At 42.2% G+C, this 18,568-nt stretch overlaps 1 protein-coding gene across 8 annotated transcripts in view; it reads right to left on the bottom strand.

Annotated features, from left to right (window-relative positions):
* Positions 1-18,568, bottom strand: part of ptprsa (protein tyrosine phosphatase receptor type Sa) — a 227,397-nt gene that overhangs the window by 11,060 nt on the left and 197,769 nt on the right. For all 8 annotated transcript variants that reach the window (XM_086223445.1, XM_086223447.1, XM_086223451.1 and 5 more), the window contains 8 exons: positions 15,674-15,797; positions 12,417-12,592; positions 10,496-10,615; positions 8,196-8,350; positions 5,733-6,018; positions 2,119-2,297; positions 1,792-1,918; positions 1,551-1,676 (listed from right to left, as the gene is read on the bottom strand). In XM_086223445.1, coding sequence (XP_086079571.1) covers positions 1,551-1,676; positions 1,792-1,918; positions 2,119-2,297; positions 5,733-6,018; positions 8,196-8,350; positions 10,496-10,615; positions 12,417-12,592; positions 15,674-15,797 — 1,293 coding nt within the window. The remainder of the gene's footprint in view (positions 1-1,550; positions 1,677-1,791; positions 1,919-2,118; positions 2,298-5,732; positions 6,019-8,195; positions 8,351-10,495; positions 10,616-12,416; positions 12,593-15,673; positions 15,798-18,568) is intronic.

Below are 18,568 nucleotides of genomic sequence, written 5' to 3'. Positions count from 1 at the left end.
ACATACAACCTGAGGGCCCACGCGGCGTGTCAAATTGTGTGATTAAATACGTGACTGGCCCGCTAGATGTGAGTGTTGAGGCGTGCAGTCTATGCTATTACTGTGCAAAGGCATGTGACGCACATGTGTGCACACATGTGCACACACACACACACACACACACACACACACATATATATTATACACACACACACACACACACACACACACAGATACATACATGTATGTACATCTACAGTATATGGGATAATACCCTCATGCAAACAGCCCCTCCACACTGTACCATCATTGTCTTTCTCCCTCACTCAGAATTTTGTTTCCTTAATGTTGTGTAATGTTTGTGTAATGTTTCCTTGATTAATTCATTCACCTCGCCTGGTTGCAGTTTTGATAATTCAGCACTCCTCCAGCATAATCTGAACACCAGATATGCCCAGTGTACAAAAGTACATTTGTGCGTGTGATAACGGATTCAACCATTGATTAAACATCTTTGGGGTACGTGAGTGTTGAATGTCCTTGTGTAGGTCCTAAAATATAGAAACAAGCTAAGGTAATGTGAGCGTGTGTGTGTGTGTGTGTGTGTACATTCTGTGCAGAGAATAAAAAATTAGCCTGGTGATATGGGAGAAAGTAAGCCTGTGTGCTTTTGTGTGTGTACATTGCACTAGGCTGAATAAAAAAGAAGTGTGCATATGTGTTTTAATGCATTTGTGCCTGCTCTGTCTGTGAGGACACATCCATTCTTATTTATTTATGAAGCTATTTCACAAAAATCCCCCGACCCTGTTTTCTTGGCATGTTAGTAGTTGTTACACCCATTCACAGACACGTCTCACCCTCCAGGAGCCAAAAATCCACACACACATTTAGGAAAATATTCTTTCTGTTACCATGGCCCCACACCCAAAGATGAAGGCGACCTCCCTAATTTTATTGACTGCAGTCGTAATGACTTTTAATCTTTCAATTTTCTACTTACTCTTGCATATCTGATCCATTTCATGTAGTCTCCATTTTTAACATTGTTACATTTTTCGTGTTTTTATTGGAAGTGACATGTATCGTTGTGTTTTGCAAGAATTTCAATAAAATAAAATGAGCAAATGCATGCGCAGGGGTATAACAGCCGATACAGCATTTATGTCTGATTTGTTCACTGTGGATGGTGTGTGTTTGTGTTTATATGCTTCTACTTTGTGTGTGTGTGTGTGTGTGTTTGTATGTTTGTGTGTGTGGTTATGATTTATTCAAGTTTTTACAAACAAAAGGATTACTGCTAACTAGCTGCCATCCAAATCACTGGATATGTCAGCCTTTTTGAAGAAAAGCTATTTTATTTCTGCTTCTGCCTCCATTTCAACCTAATTGGGAGAAAAAAAAAGGAATCCAGAGATAAAAAAAAACCACCTGGAACTTAAGCAGTATAATCGGTAAGAATGAAAATGAAAGAAATAGGACAAGTAAAGCAAGTTTGGCTGTTAATTACAGTAAATATTTGAATTAATTGTTATAGGCCTTGAGTTCCTTTTCCATTAGGTATGACTTACCCTGGCGTCTGTGACCTTGAACTCTCGAAGGATGTACTGGGGCATGTTGTATTCAGCCATTGGATCCACTACAAAGTACTGGTACCTGGCAGAGCGCTCTGCTGGCCAATACTGGTGGCACTTTTCCTATTCGAAGCAGAAAAACAAATTCATTTTTAAGGTAAACTCACATATTGTTTTGTTTTGGGCTTCTAAATGACCAGTCAAACAGATGTTTGTGTGATGTGTGATGATGTCATACCCTCCCCATCTCTCTCAGTTTGGTCAACATGACTACAATGGTAGAGTTGTTCTCCCAGAGCATTCTCCAGAAGTCTTCTGTAGTCTCTGCCAGAGGGCCCTGTGTGGCGATGTAGGCTTTCTGTTGCCTGTGTAAATATAATAAAATCATATTAGAACTGTTTATTTTCAGCTTTTATCAGGAACACCCCTGATTCCTAACGTGCGCTGAGTAAATTCTTATCTGTTTCTTTTTAATCTGCGCTCCTGTTGCGACTTTTATCTCTGTTTGAGAACTGTTTTCTCATAAAAGTCCCACAGGCAACAATGCTTGACCTCATCCTCGTACCTGTATCCATCAATGAAGCTGGCATTGATGTAGTCTGATCCCTCCAAGCCTCTGATTGGCTGCAGGCAGACCCGTGTGGTCTCGTAGGGCATGATGTTGACCAGCCGATTCTTGAACTTGTTGCAAGGAAGGTTGGCACTGATGAAGCGTGACGTGTGGGCTTTGGAGTTGGCCAAGCGCTGGTGGGGTAAGATGGAGGAACAGATTGATAAATTGGAAGGAAGACAGGCACAGAGAAAGAGTAAAAAAAATACAGAGGGAAAATGTGGCAGAAAATGTGGAATGAAAGGTTTGGAGGCAGGGGGGAGAAGATGAAAGGCAGATGAAAAGGAAAGTGATGGAGGGAGGAAAAGAACTGGCACAAGGCATGGTAGTTACAGAGAGAGGAGGAATGAAAAGAGAAGACAGAGGATGGAATAGTGAGAGATGACGATTAAAGGGGGAGGGGAGGGTTGACAGGTTCAAGACTGATAAAAAGAAGAGAATATAGATGGCAGAAAGTAATAAAGCACATCCAATCTACTCTGATCTTTAACCCACGATGATGGCCCCGCTTCAATGAACGCATTCATCGCAAAGCAATTCAAGAATTGTATCCCCTTTTTGCAAATTGCGGTGTCTTGAAGGGTCAGTTGCAACGAAGGAAAATACGCCAAACACACAGGCTAACAACCCCGTGGATAAAGTTTGTACGAAACAGAAGACTCATCTGAAAGTGGGTCACCAGCGCCTTTGATAATAGCAGCGTCGTGTTTGTGCATAAAACATAGTCTCACACACACAGGGAGGTTGAGAAAGACAAACACACACAAACACACACCATGCTATGATGATCCAAGCTCATGGGTTTAATGCTACGTCATCGTCGTCATTAACATCTCAGAGGTAGTCTATGTGTCAGGTTGGTTTCAGTCTAGAGCAGCACGATAGAGGAGAGTAGCCATTTAGTAATCAGAGAGTTGGTTGAATCCCCGCTCTACGGCCGCTTTTTGGTCAGAGAAATGCAGTGCACACTCAGGACTTGCACACTTGCAACAACAAAAAAGTAGGTGGAAATGCAGTTTAGCATCGTGGACTCAATTGTTGCATTTTTGCACCGAGTCTTCGTTCGCTTCTCTGGGTGAACATGGCTGTTTAATGTCTGTCCTTCTCCCCATTTCCCCCCTAGCACCAGCAGTAGCCCCTCTCCTGGTGCCTTCCCTTCATCCCATGCTACTGTCCTGCCTTTGATCAGTATTTCACAAAGCAACCTGGAAAGGCTTGAGGTGGCCTGGCAGGACTAAAGAGGCCCTTAGCTACACCACCAACACTGCAGAGGGTGGAGGGAGCAGAGCCAAACCTGGCACGTTGTCATCCAACAGGGCAGAGAAGCATCTAGGGTAACGCTGGTCATGCTTGCCAGTTCTTTCCCATTTATAGTACAGTGTGTCTATTCAGATGGAGGCTAAGAGTTGCTGTACAGGATGAACAAGGATTGTAATATAGGTGTGAGACATTAGGGTTTACAGATTAGAGCAGGCTTATGCCCTTCCTTTATTGTCCTTTTCCTGCTTTTGGATCAAACTCCACTGAATGAGTTGTAAAAAATGTGCTTTTTAATAACAAATGCAATTGAACCAACTCAAGAGATGACTTATTTTTTTAGGCCACACTGGAGGTAAGCATTGTTTTGGGTTCCCTCAACCAAAAAAACCCTTTATTACTGGATTGTACGTTTTTGAAAAGAATGTGACATCAAATCAATACCACTTTTTTGGGGGGATTTACGACACGTAAATGCAACCGTTAAAAATACAAAAGCATGTGTACACCGTGAACAAAGTACATCACAAGTGCAGTCCTGATTGGCCATTTGTTAGTCACCACCAATGTAAAATACACATTTACTGGCCTCAAATATGGACCAAACCACTCCAAAAACCTATTTACTTCGAGACCAAGAAATCAGACCTTACTGTGCATGTTGCTGAATACTTCAAGTTGCATGTATGTTGGTTATATACATGTAAGGTTTCCTGCCATGTACTTGCTCCTGCATGGTTGCACCTGTGAATTCCAGCGGGAATGACAGTGCCCCCCCAGCGGTCCCATTCTGTCCACTCACCTCCTTAGTGCGAAGTTGGCATACAGTCGTCCCTTTGTTCATTAGCCAAACATCTCTCCTCCACTTTGCCCTGCCATCCACCTCCATTTGTCATCATCAAGTATTAATTACTTAGCAACCCCCCCCACCCCACAACCGCCTCTCTCCTTTATTCCGACTTCAGTGTGAATGTTATTAATCCCGGTTCATCTCCTAACGCCAGCTCAGCATTATTCCCGTTACAGATGGCGATGGAGATTACATCACTGATGTGCACCAGTGAGTTAAAAAAAACAAAACAAAACACGCCAGCCCTATTGTTGTTTCTTGGCGACGGGTGGGGGTGGCGAGGGCGGGCTTTGATGAATGACGACGGGAAGATGACGGATAATTTCAGAGTGAGAGCGTTTGTGATTCAAGGTCAGGAGATAGCGAGTGAAGCCGGGGGTGAGTTTATAAGGAGATGATTGTTAAGATCTTTAATGGAGATCTACTGTACGTTAACACCGCGCCTGGATGTCTATCTCACTCACTGCTTTGTCATGAATTCCTCTGTGAAAGGATATTTATACTTCGTCATTCTTCCTCAAACCTAAACTCACACCCACGCTGGTTTTCTAGTAATAATTTGCAAAATGAAACCCAATTGCTTTTGCACATTATTCAAATTGTTCAAACATGAACAACGTAACCAAACGGTGAAGAGCTTCAATATTTCCATTATCTCACCAAACTCACAAACACAACACAGTGATTCAAACAGTGGGTATCTAAGAGATTAAATTATTGAAGGGAGACTCAAGAAAATAAAGAAGATTTGCTTTCTAGTTTGCCCCAGATCTTATTACTTGGACACCAAACTGAGAAATAGCTTCTGTGTAGATAAGGTTGTTGACTGAATCTATATTGCTCTCACCTGGAACTGAGAGGTATTACATGTCAAAGAATGTGTCTTTATTCCATCTGTTAGAATCTTTAGGATTGCCATGTTTCGCTATTTGTTCCCTCTGCGTGTCTATGATGCCTCTGCAGACGAGAAAGGAGCTGAGCGAGACCTTGACAAACCTCTTTGATTCTTTCTAATCTGCTTCTTCTGGCCGGTTCTCAAAATTTAATGAAACAACTCAGAAAGCAATAATCACAGCAAGCAAATGCAACAATATATCAGCTGTTAAACGAGACTCCCTGGAAGATTAATGTGGCGACCAGCTTCATTTTGACAGGTTTACAGTTTGGAAGAGACAAAACTTAGTATTCATGTCTTCATTATTCAGGGAAGGCTTCCATCATTCATGTTTCATTTCAAGTCCAGTGTGCACGAGTGAGGAGCCAGCAGTCCTGACAAATGGAATACGACATAAACTAATTGACCGAAAGTCTAACTTAAAAGTAAATTAAAAAGTTCTGTTGTTTTTGCTGAAGGACAAATATAATCTATACCTCAGTTTCTTGAATAGTATGCCATAAAAAAATGAAAAATAAAAGAAAGAGAAACACAAAAAGAGACAGGAAATGGATGATTTTCTCCTACCTTGAACTCCAGCTCCATGCCAGTCACATGCTCGCCGCTCTCCACCTGCGCCAGCTTCTGGATGTAGGAATAGAGGCTCCGGGCCGCCACCTCAGTGTTGCCGCAGGCCACGGCCTCCAGCAGTGCATCGTGAATGAAGCTGTACTGGTCCTCCGTCTGCACCATGTAGTTCCGCTGTGAGCGCATCAATGTCACATGGCCGTAAATGTCGACCGTCTTCTCATGCTTGATACGTTCAAGCATGGCGTCGATGACGATGAAGCAGCCTGTCCGGCCAACACCCGCGCTGGACAACAGAAAGAAAGAAGGAGTCCCTAAGAGGTTTGTTGAAGAAAATTCAATCGTCCCTTTGCTCTGATATTTACAGTCTTATTCTCTTACAGCGCTACGGCTTTGAAAGTGAATTTGTTTTATACTAAGTGCTTATTTAAAGCATTTGCACACTTTTGTTTTATTTCTTAGTTGTTTAGACAGAAGGGCTGCACGGTGGTGCAGTGGTTAGCACTGTGGCCTCACAGCAAGAAGGTTCCGGGTTCGAGTCCCGACTCGGGCATGGGATCTTTCTGTGTGGAGTTTGCATGTTCTCCCTGTTCCTGTGTGGGTTCTCTCTGGGTACTCCGGCTTCCTCCCACAGTCCAAAGACATCAAGAGGGGACGAGGCTGATTGAATACTCTAAATTGACCGTAGGTATGAATGTGAGTGTGAATGGTTGTTCGTCTCTCTATGTTGGCCCTGCGATGGACTGGCGACCTGTCCAGGGTGTACCCCGCCTCTCGCCCATTGACGCTGGGATCGTCTCCAGCCCCCCCGCGACCCTTAATGTGTAGGAATAAGCGGAAGAGGACGATGGATGGATGTTTAGACAGACTGTAGCATTCTTATCTCCACAAAAAGAAAGGTTTCAAATTGAATGAGCCATTTGAGCAATACGGTGCCATTTTTTTAAAAGAGGAAAGGCTAAAGAGCAAAAAACAAGGAGGGAGAAGGAAGGACAAATGGGATGGGATTTCCATGATGAGGCTTTTGATGGAGAGGGGGAGGCAGAGAGAAAGACGATGCGACCAAAGAAGAAAAGTCAGGTAAAAAAGACAGTATGTGTTGGTATAACGTGTGTTATATAATGTATAATAATGAGCAGATCTAACGTTCTGTTTGCTCAATTGCTAAATTGAATGTTGCCCTGGAGAGTTCTGTTTGATTTCGGCCCCCAAGTCGCCCTACAAGACACTCGAGCACCTCAGGCAGAAATGCAATCGTCCACATTTGCGGTTAAAAATAAAAATGAAATCCATCTTATTTTTCAGAATATCTGTCGTGGATTTGAGACGAAGGAAAAAAGGAAATCAATATCAGAAATGCTTCTTTTTGCAGCTGCCTTGAGGGGCACATCAGTGTCTTGTGTGATTGACAGCAGCTGTCAAGCTTCCAGAGAGACAAAATAAACTAGAATTAATGCCTTTACCAACCAGTCCAGTTGCAGTTTACATCCATGTTTTTTTCAGACACTCTAAGTAGTGCAGGTTTATAGGACGTTTAATACAAAATCTATTTTACTGAAGAAACTGAAATCATCATTATTGCCCCGAGATAGCGTTAAATTGTAGTTGACCTCGGACCTTTTGGATATGACAGCTTCAGACTGTAAAGAGATCTGCGTGCAATTTTGTCAAACTTGGGGTGTGAATTATGGAGTTGTAGACAAATGTGGTTTTGAACTTGACCTTTGATGAACTAAATTAAATTTTTTATGCCAGATTTAATGGCAATTCCTCGAGTTGCTCCTGAGATGTTACATTCGCAAACCAAAAACTGAGGCAAAAGTGACTGCTTTCAGTATGAGTCGCGTGCAGATGGTGTGTCACCAGCAGGGCTTTTGAAGAGCAATGACCACACTAACGTCTAATGGGCCTGAAGTGACATATGTGGGCACGTTAACATGCTGTTTAATGTGATGCAGCTAAGCAGCTAATTAGCTTACTAGCTTGCAAAACTGATGTGAGTGCTTGCACTTTTCCCTGGGTGATGGGTTGTTTGGTGTCTTGTTTAACAAACCGTTGTGCAGGATCTGCGTGTCTTCAAGTTTGCAAGTTAAACGAGAAGAATTTAAAAGGAACGTAGGGAGGAAAGTTCAGAGTCCGTGTCAGGCATGTGTTGTGTAGCTCAGCGTGGCCGTCCGCTCCGTCTATGATAGAATTATTGCTTCATGACAGGTTTGATTTGCTGTTTTGAAATAAAGCCTTGAATGTGGCTACTGGAATGAGATTCCGTGGAATGAATACAAAACCAGGTGTCATGAAACCAAATACTTTTGACGATAAATTTCTCTGTCCCTTTTGATTTCTGATTCAGAAAGGAAGTGATTTACAGAGCAATTTAATATTACTTGGACTTTAACTTTTTAGAGATTGAAAAACAGGACACTTTTAATAAACCCAACCTGACAATCTAATACTACTGCTGACCTGCAGTGGGCGATGATGGGTCCGGCATCAGGCGGGTTGCAGGTCTTCACCCTACGAAGGAAGGCCAAGAAGGGGGTCGGGTATTCTGGTACGCCGTGGTCAGGCCACGCTGTGAACTGGAACTGGCGGACCTCCCGTTTCTCACTAGAACCGTTCTGAATAGAAAAGAGAGACCATGGTGAGTGACAAAAAAAAATAGCATTTTTCTTAACATTTGGATGATACTCTCCATGCTTCTAATTCCAAAGTGAATACTCCAAATTTTAAACAAAGGCGACCGATGTGTCCTGTGACGGAAAAATACAACAACAACGCATGCTGTCAACAATGTGAGCAATCTATAGTTTTTACAGGATTTTTTTCCCCCACTGAGAAACAGCCGGCTTGATCGATCCATAATAACACGTATGATTCTGAAGAGTACAGGTACTGCTATTTTCTGAAATGTTCTGCTTGGAACACCTACAGACACATGCAGCAGCAGCAGACATCCCCATTACACAGGCGTCTGTCAGCTCCCGCCTCAAAACTCAACTCTCGACGCATCAAAAGATACAAGAAGGGATCCAGAGGAAGATTTCTGAGATCTTTCTTTCCGTCTTCCCCTCCTCTCTTTCCTCTCTAATGGAGGTACTGCTTGCATTTCAATGAGACACTTCTGCTTCCCTGACAGAGGGAATTTTTTTTCTCCTCGCTGAATAAATGAATAAATGAATGCAGTAATTAAAAGCAAACTGACCTAGTTCTTATATCTATGGAGTGTTTGGGTTTTTTTTGTTTTCTTTTTGGACATTCCCTGATTTTGTGGTTGCAACCACAGATGTGACTGGAAATTGGCTGTCGATTTTCCTTTAAATTCTATTTCTGTTTGTAAAGGATTTATTGGCGGAGACAATTCCGCATCACCACAGGAGACACATACTTATGGATAGGTGACCACGGTGACTGCTTTGTAGATATGCTGTGTGTATGTTTGTGTGTGCGTGCGCTGCTATCCTCTGCTACCTAAAGCTTCACACAAATCCTGCAAAAATATGTTTTTTTTTTCTCAGAGATAAGACGTGAAAACAGCTCAGTGAGAAATCAGAGCAATGGCGGTATATTTTAGGGAGGAAGGAGAGGGCAGATAGAAAGAGAGCTGTATCGCTGAGGTTTGATGGTGGCGGCGGCGGAATGTAAATGGCCCTAAATGTCAACCAGACGCTTTTCAAGCACCGTGGATGTTGACGTTTTAGTATCTTTGCAGGCACTCGTTTGCTCTAGTGTTCATCCCTGACTAATGGGTGAACTGGTGAAAGTCAGTAGAGATGATGTCTAATCCTTCCAGTGACATCTTCTCTGCTTTATGTCTCTTAACAGCTCCAATTAAAGTATGTTCACTTTTAGGAGTTCAGTGTATGTGAGTGTGTGTATGTGAGTGTAAGTGTGTGTGTATGTGAGTGTAAGTGTGTGTGTGTGTGTGAGAGAGAGAGATAGTGCTTGCTGTTTTGTATTTTGTCCCTTCATGCGTGTGGGTCTGTGTGTTTGTGTGTGTGTGTGTGTGTGTGTGCGTGTGTCTGCTAGTAATGCTAAAATCTGCATGCATCATATTTCAGGATTTGTGTGTGACTTTTATCATGCATTTTGAGGCTATGTGTCACTGTTTGTCAAAACAACAAATCTTCACATTGTGAATGTTTGGATTGGGTCTGTGTGTGTGTGTGTGTGTGTGTGTGTGTGTGTGTGTGTCTGTGTGTGTGTGTGTGTGTGTGTGTGTGTGTGTGCAAGGAAGCATGAAAGCAGTCTGCCAATTATGTATATTGAGTTTCACTTCAACTCACTTTACCTAAGTGCTCCAATTTGGCAGACGCACATAAACAGATGATCTATTGAGGAGCGAGACAGACGAACAATGTAGGAAAGCTGGAGAAGAAGGACAATGGGGACGAGGAGTTACATGTGTGTAGGTATATTTACTTAAAAATAAAACACCAAATGGTTTATTTTGGATTTTTTTTTTGTTTTTGCCTATATAATATTGGTGTGTATTCTTACAATGTCCATGAATTGGCCTTCTGCTTACTGACAGACATTGAATAACAACATTATTATTCTTTGTTATCCAGCTTGATAATAAATATAATGGCTGCTTTATTTGCTTGGACGTGTTTTAGTGTTGTCCACTTTTGAATTGTGTGCATGTCCTTGCTGGTTTTATTGTAGTATTACTTGTAGACAGCTGTGCTCTGCTTGTGTGTGCCTTTGAATGTGTGTACCGGGGTGTGTGTGTGTGTGTGTGTGTGTGTGTGTAATCATCTTACCTTGTGCAAGGAGAATGTGCGTACACAGAAAGTAGCCAATTCTATGGTGTCCAACAGGGTCACTTGGGTCATACCATAGGTCTCTGTGCCACGACTTGGCCAGTACTGGTCACACTTTATCTGGAGCGGAAAAATCACCAGTGTCATAGAAATACATGGACTCAGGGAAACACGCACACACGCGCGCACACACACACACACACACACACACACACACACTCACTCACACGCACACAAACTGTATGTTCTTAATTGCATATGCCATCTCCAATTGAAAACCGGTCTCCAAAATGTGTCTTAAACCACACACACACACACACACACACACACACACACACACACACACACACACACACACACACACACACACCTCCCCATTTCATACAGCATGCCCTCCTGTGGATTAAAACACCAGGCAGCACTGACAGAAACTCCGGGGGAGCTTCTCTCTATTTCATATCTGAGAAACAACAGCGAGCACAATGAAAATGTGATCAGACCGTACCGGCAACTCCATTCTCATAGCTTAAACACAATCCCCACCTGCATCCTTCCCTAAACCTTGGGAGAAGAAATGTTCCAGACTATTTTAGAGTTTGTGAATGTTATCACCATCAATTCAGTAATTATCTGTCAACAATAAAAGTCCTGGCACATTTTTAAACAAATGCTTGATGTTGTCTGTTTCTTGTCCAGTGAAGCGGTGGCTCTATTTCAACACCTGCTGCCAGCTCTCCCCTGTCGGTCCATCTAATAAAGATTCATTCAATATGGTGTGACGTGCCAGCAGACATCTGATGAGACGTAGTGAGGGAGATGCGCCACTCTCCAGCTCTCTCTCCCATTTCCTGCTCCAGCTGACACTCAGGCTCAACCGCCCACGAGTTCTGATCACGTTTGACAGTTGTGGAACGCGCACATCAGAACGCAAGATAGGTAAACAATTGAAAAGGGATAGAAGGAGAGAGGAGGTGGGTGAGCCTGATGTTGACATCACGTTTGGCTTCACATCCTAATAAAGCTCATTTTTTTTCTTAGAAAATTACATTCACATCTTGATTTATGTCTGTTTTAATGTGATCAGTTGCCTCTTCAGTTAAGAACTGAGAAAAAAAGGCTCATATGAGAGATGACATCATGTTTGTCTATGGAACAAACACTTTATACTTGATGTGCAATTTTTTTAACATTCCATTTCATATCTTCCAGCCAAAAGGTTATTAAAATATGCTGCTGCCTTTTTATACTTTTGGATGTAAAATTTAAAAAAAAAAAAAAAAAAACGAAAAGAAACACAAAACGACAACTGCAATCACACACTGACATACAGTGAGTACATCATACCTCCCTGCAATGTGATTTTCCTTCAACTTCCATTACCAACAGATGGTCGTGGGAGGCAGTGGTCACAGGTACAGCAAAGACGTAGCATGAAAGGTAATTTTAGCTTCCTGCACTGTGTAAGAAAGCTTTAAAACTTGCTAAGCTCTGTGGGGAACGTGCAACGGCTTGTCGTTTCCACAGCAACTTCTCTAGCTTTTGCAACAGCGAGGAGAGAAAACAAAGCCAAGTCTGTACAGAAACTCCCCATGGATGCTGCCTTACTTATCAGATGTGTGCAGGCAGACCTTTTCTGATTCAACTCCGCTACATTCACCGCTTCATTCAAATTGTTCAATTTCAGAAAAGCAATTCAAGAAAAAAAAAAGTCTGATCACAATGAGGTTTCAGATGCACCTTTGGGGAAATTACTGTAAAGTTGTATAATTTTCACAGCTGGGTCATGCATCTTTAAAAAAACAAACAAAAACAACAACATCATTCCAGAGTGGTTTGTGAGGTCTCCACAGGTGAGCTTTAAATTAGAATATACCAAAAGCAGGGCCATGCATTAGCTCAGAGATTAGCTGAGTAGACTTACCCGTGACTTCTCCTCCAGTCTGGTCATCATGACCACGGTTGCTGCTCTCTGCTCCCACACCATCCTCCAGAAATCCCCGAACGTTTCTGGTAATGGACCCTGGGTGGCGATGTAAGCATTCTGCTTCCTGTAGCCGTCGATGTAGTTGGCATTGATATAGTCGCTACCAGTGATTCCTGGATACATCCAAATGAGTAAGCAAAGCAATCAGTAAATACATCTCTTCGCCTTTTGACATAATCTTTATTTTCCTCCTTATTTACACCCTTTTGTTTTGTGCCATCTGCTTCCATAAATTTCTCACACTGACCCTGTTTTCCAATAAATGAGGGTGTAATGATTCTACATTAGGAAAAAAAAAGAAAACATGTAAATTGCTTGTGTAATGAGTCTTCACACCTGCTATTGTTGAAACAAGTGAAAATTGGCTCGGATAATTAAAAATTTTGGAATCATCTAGAGAGAAGTCTCAATGTCTTGACACGAGGAGGATCAAGATGGCTTTAGGGCTTACAGTGCCCCGCTTATTAATCTTGCTGAAGAGCTTGTTTTTATGAAAACAAAACACATTGCTGAGGACATGATATGAGGTTATATGGAATGCTATAAATGTAATCTCCTCCCGCAGCGCTCCTGTCAAAAGGTCCTGTACTGCTTTTTTTTCTCCAAAATGTTCTTATCCATTCTTCCTCGGTGGTTCTGCCCGGGTTGCCGTGGCGCAACAGCCTCCATCTGATTTATCGCCGCAGCCATAGAGTATAGATGGAGGATAGAGCGGAGTAAATCAGCCACTCAACCTCCACAGCCAGGAGGCAGATCCAGCTAGTTTGCCTCACAGCCCCGAACGGTGTTCTGGTCCTATTAGCTGCCAGAAACCAGTCTTCACTGCTGTGCAGATGAATGTATACTGGCAGCATTTTAATGTCAACAATAAGTGTGAAAAGAGGGGCCTGTGAGCTCTATCTGAATCCTGCTTCCACTGGCAGCATGTAACTATCAAAGTATTCCTTTAATGTGTCTACAGCAGCAGCACAACACTTCAAAGCTAAAATATGTAGTTCACTGTAAAGCTTCATCAGGGTTGCTCGTGAAGCCAAGAGTACAAAGTTACACAACTGTGATACAAGCCTCGAGTCTTATCATGAGCTGTGCAAAACTGTCATCAAGCTTTGATCTGCATGGGCATGTGAGGAGGACTGAAGCACAGGCAGGGGCGTGGCTAGAGATGGAAACACATAGTTTGAAGTCCAACAGAATTGCCTCCTGTCTCGCTAATCAAAGCTACTGATACTTGCAAGTAAATGATCATGAAGTGCACATGAGGGTGTCAGGCTCAGTAAGTGTTCTGGAATAAGGGATCAAGTCCAGCTGAAACAGCATTTTCAGGACTGCACTATTGTGACTTTGGAGTGAAAAAGGATAGAGTGGTGGGAAATTGCATTGCGAGGGATGGGATTGCAACACTGAAAGGTGGGTGCACCCCGAGCATGTCTTAACACAACATTAGTTGAGGCCCTGCTATAAACACTGGTGAGGTAGAAGAGAGAGCTGAAGCAGTCCTCTTTACAATTGTGCATCATCTGCGGCTGTCAGTCATCCCTCTTTCTACGAGGGAAAGAGGACAGACAGAACTGCTAAAGACACACCGATATACCATTTTTACAAGCTAAAAATCTACCATATCTTGACTTTTGTACTGTATATGTGCTAATGCATCGTATTTTTCTTTACATGAAGAAAATAAACAGTTTGATTTTGATATAAAAACACAAATAAAAGTTATTTGGGCTTATATTGCTGAATAGATTAACAATGTGACCAAAAATCGGAACCAAAAAGGTTTTACTCTGTCATTTCTGCTGGACTTTTAATCATTATGTTAATCCAAATAAATGCAAATAAGATCATCTATGATTAGGCTACGTCAAACAAAGAGCGTCTAACGGCGATGCTTCATTTAACCAACTTTTACAGTTCTGTCAGTTAAAAAAAGGAAATGAAAGAAAATTGCAGTAGCATCTGTGCTGGAGAGTCACATTTCTTTGACTGACATCTCCTCACTCGAGTCACAAACAATGAAACACTTGACTGGGCTAATTTCAGAGAGGAGACGCAGTGAGGACAACAATCAGGGTAGCATGGAGGACTAGAATAGTGAGAGTGGGTGATGGGGAGAGAGAGAGAGAGAGAGAGAGAGAGAGAGAGGGATGGATATGCTGGAAAAGGAACAGAGGAGAACAAATGAGAGAATTTTCACAGGGAGGAAAGAAAGAAAGAAAATCAAGGCAAATGTCATTAAAACGGATACCCCGTCGCACAATCTTGACTGCGGCGCCTTGACTTTAGTCATAGCTAAGTGAACAGAGAATGGGGGTGTGCATGAATTGTTCTAATGCTGCAACTAATGGCAAAATCACTGCAGTGTAAAATAGAAATTTCAGACTTGATTAATTTATGTATTTATGGATGAGGCGTTTTTTTTTCTCTTCCCTGGGATAACTTTGTTACGCATGTTGTTGCACCCTCAAATTGTCCCGACTATTGTGAGGTGCTGAAATGTAGTTGGAACCGTTAGCTCACACAAAAGGAAAGAACAGTAGAGAAGGAGTTTGGCATTACTGCGAGGAGTCGGGAGTTCTTCTAGTGATGCAACGCCAGAACAATGTCAGCAGTGAAGGGTGACTACCTCTGACAATGTCCCTTGAGATTTGGGAGTCAGAGGAAGAATTTTCTGGCTCTGTGTCTATGGGCAGTTATAGAGGAAGTCATGAGAGAGGGGCAGATCGGAGGAGACAAATGGGATGGTGAAGACATTCCTGAGTGGGAGATGTGACTGGATGCCTGGCTGAGAGAAGAAACGAGTCACCGGAAGAAAAAAATAAAAATAAATATATGATGTGAAATCCAAATCAATAAAGTGCTGAGCTGTGAGTCCTCTCTTCAGCAAAAGATTGGAACTTTTTACATGATGTCAGTGTTTTCAAATCAGTGTGCACATGAAAGTGTGATTACATTTTCCTTTTTGCTATTTTGTTCTTCTAAGACAAGTTCAGCCCAAGTGTAGCTTTTTAGTTTAGTTTTGTGCAGAACAGAAATAAAAGCATCTAAAGCATTTTTGTTGTCGTTTTATCCTTTTTTGGCACACATTTCTTATGACTGTAACTGACTCTGTAATTATTAGTATTTCCCAAATAGAGAATGCGATGATGATGATGATGATGATGATGATGATGGTGGTAGTGGTGGGTGAGCCTTACCCTCGATCGGAGCCAGGATGACGCGGGAGTGGTCGTAGGCGATGACATTGGCGTAACGATTTTTGGGCTTGTTGACCTCCAGGTTGGAGTGTTCCCAGGTGAACTGCTGGCCTGGATCGATAGACTGATGGGGGGGGGTTGAGGTTGGAGTTGGGGGGGGGGGCAGGCACAACATGCACACACAAAGAAGAAATCAGATGAGCTGTGTGAGGAGTTGAGCAATAACAATAAGGCTTGAATGTTATCGAAGAGAGGAAGATGGGCAAGAGACTGCGAGGATGATTTCCCAGAGGAAGAAGAACATGGCACCATGAAAATCTGTTCACTGCTTGGTTTAAATACTCACAGCAGCTGTACACACCACTGATCATTAATGTAGCGAGTACATAATGACTTATAACAATATTGATGAAGATGTTGACTGCGCGGTGCGAGGCCTGGCACTCCGAAGACAAATTCAGCTGCCTCTAAAACATTCTGAATAAATATTCAGGAGGCTGGAGGGACATAAACTGAATGAAGTCCAACTGGAAACGTGGTCTAACCATTTGCATGCAGTCAATACTGCAGTCAGGTCTTCTTCAAACAGACTTTCCCTCGGCATTAAACTCTTTTCCACCCCTGTGTTAGTTTTTCCTGCCCGTTATTCCTTCATGCCCCTTTTCTCTGGCCCTGTTTTATTTATCTCCATATTTCTTCCTATTCTTTAATCTCATTCTCCATCATTCTTATCTTATATTTGCAACCCATTTCTATACAACAGAAACGAGAGTGGCCAGAATTCAGATTTGAATTTGAAAAAAATATTGAATGATATAATATGAACAACTGCATTAATACATTTACTGTCAACACTGAATACGATTCTTTTTGTATTCCCTTGAGAGGTAGATTTGTGTTACTGGCACACTTTCTCCAAAAAGGCAAGACATCAAGCTTGTTTTTTATACAACATAACACTGTAGCTTTAAAAAAATATATATCAATAAATCCTATTGGTTTCAATAGGCCAGTTCACTTTAAGAAATAATAATAATATTACTGGAAAAATAAAAGCACAAACAAAAAAGCTGTTGTTTCGCCGCTGATGTGCTGTTGTGACACGCTTCCTATTTGTGCACGCAGTGATGGACATGGAACTCATACGTGTCATGTTGTTGCACCGTCCTGTTTTAAGCCTCACGCTGTTCAGATTCGACTCAAGTTCTAAATTAAAGTAGTTCTTTCCAATATAGTTCTTTGGCATTCCCCCCACCTGCTCTCGCACTATTTCCTCTTGGTTACCTTGATGAGGTAACCGCATACGCATATTTGTGTGTGCAAGCATGAAGATTGAGGTCACTTCCCTGAAACATGGCTCATCAAAAATTGATAACCACATCTGTGCTTTCCAAGCTACAATAATGTTTTTCATAAATAACATTTAGGGAGCATTTACAGCAAAAGTCCAGCGCTATATCTAGGGAGTAAGTACTTGCAGAAATGATTGATTAAAAACACTCAAGCGCTTTATACAAGGACTCTAAATCAACACACATGTTTGCAGATGAATGAAAGAACACAGGGCTGTAAGACTGGAGTCTGACAGCAGGCAGATAGAAAAAAAAATGTAACTGCATTTACATTGCCACCTGCATGTTCAGATCATCTCCTCTTCATCTTCACTCTGCAGCTATGATGCCCCGCTCTCTGTACCTCACTGAATCCTTATCAATAACCGAGCCTCTCCGCCTCATCTCTCCCCTCGTCCCTCCATTTGTTTTCCTCCTTCACATCCCGGCTGGCTAAAAACCAATCAGTCAAAGCCCCATAGAGCTGTGCTTGGCAAGCTGGGGCGCCTGGACGAGCAGCCATTCATCAAGAAAATAACAAAATTAAAATCACACTTCTCTGTTTAATTTGGTCATTTATTTTCCCGGATGGGGGGATGGGGGGGTGTTGGATGTTAGAAGGGGCAGGGGGACGGAGGGGAAAAACCCTGAGTGGATGGTTTAATTCCTTCTTAAAGCAAAATAATTAGTAGTTGTAACGAAGCATCACATTGGCATCATGTCTCTTAGCCCATTACCCCACCCCCCTCCTAAACGAACAAGCTTGTCCCTTTGGTATGGAGTCGGGTGTGGATTTATGAATAACAGATATCCAAGAAATACTGGATTGCTATGAGAAGTCATTATCCACCAACATCCAACATCCACCGGCAGGCATGATGACGGCAATCTATGCCAGTGTACCGGCTTCCTGCTTTAGTCTGGCGTGCAGTGAGGCGACAGGCGCAGTGATTTAGGGATGCGAGGAGGAGATATTGCTTGTATGCAAACGAGAGCTGATTCAGCGCTCCTGATTTCTAATCAACTCTGGTGTCATTTATAACCAGTGCAGTCTGAGAGCTCAGACAGCTCAGATACCCCCTCCACACACACACGCACACACACACACACACACACACGTACTTGTACTCCCTAACACAACCAAAATAAAAAAACACACACATCAGCAGAGTTGGGAGTAAAACACCAGACTACATCTCAATGTGGAAGAAAGAAAATCTATATTGTAGGTTCATCGCTATTAAAGAATTTAAAACCTGACTGTTCATCTATCGTTAGTTCGTCTTTAATTTAAGGAAATGTAATGCAGGTAAAGTTCAATGTAATTAACTATGTGTAAGTGGAGGCAGTTTGAATTAATGAAAAGAGAAAGCACTCTACTAAATTTAATCTTTTGTTCCTCTCCCACAACCTAACATAACGTCATGTAACGTAACGCAACGCAACTCAAAATGACCAGCACAGTTAGAAAATACTGTGCTGCTTCCAACATGGCCGTAAACCAAGTGGTATGATGATATATGTGTATATTTATGTGTATGTATATGTGTGTGTATTTATGGAT

The sequence above is a fragment of the Aulostomus chinensis genome, chromosome 14, assembly GCF_037954235.1.
Source record: "Aulostomus chinensis isolate RoL2024-O1b breed Wild chromosome 14, RoL_Achi_v1.0, whole genome shotgun sequence".
Classification (NCBI taxonomy): Eukaryota; Metazoa; Chordata; class Actinopteri; order Syngnathiformes; family Aulostomidae; genus Aulostomus; species Aulostomus chinensis.
This window is presented reverse-complemented; position numbering and strand designations above follow the sequence as displayed.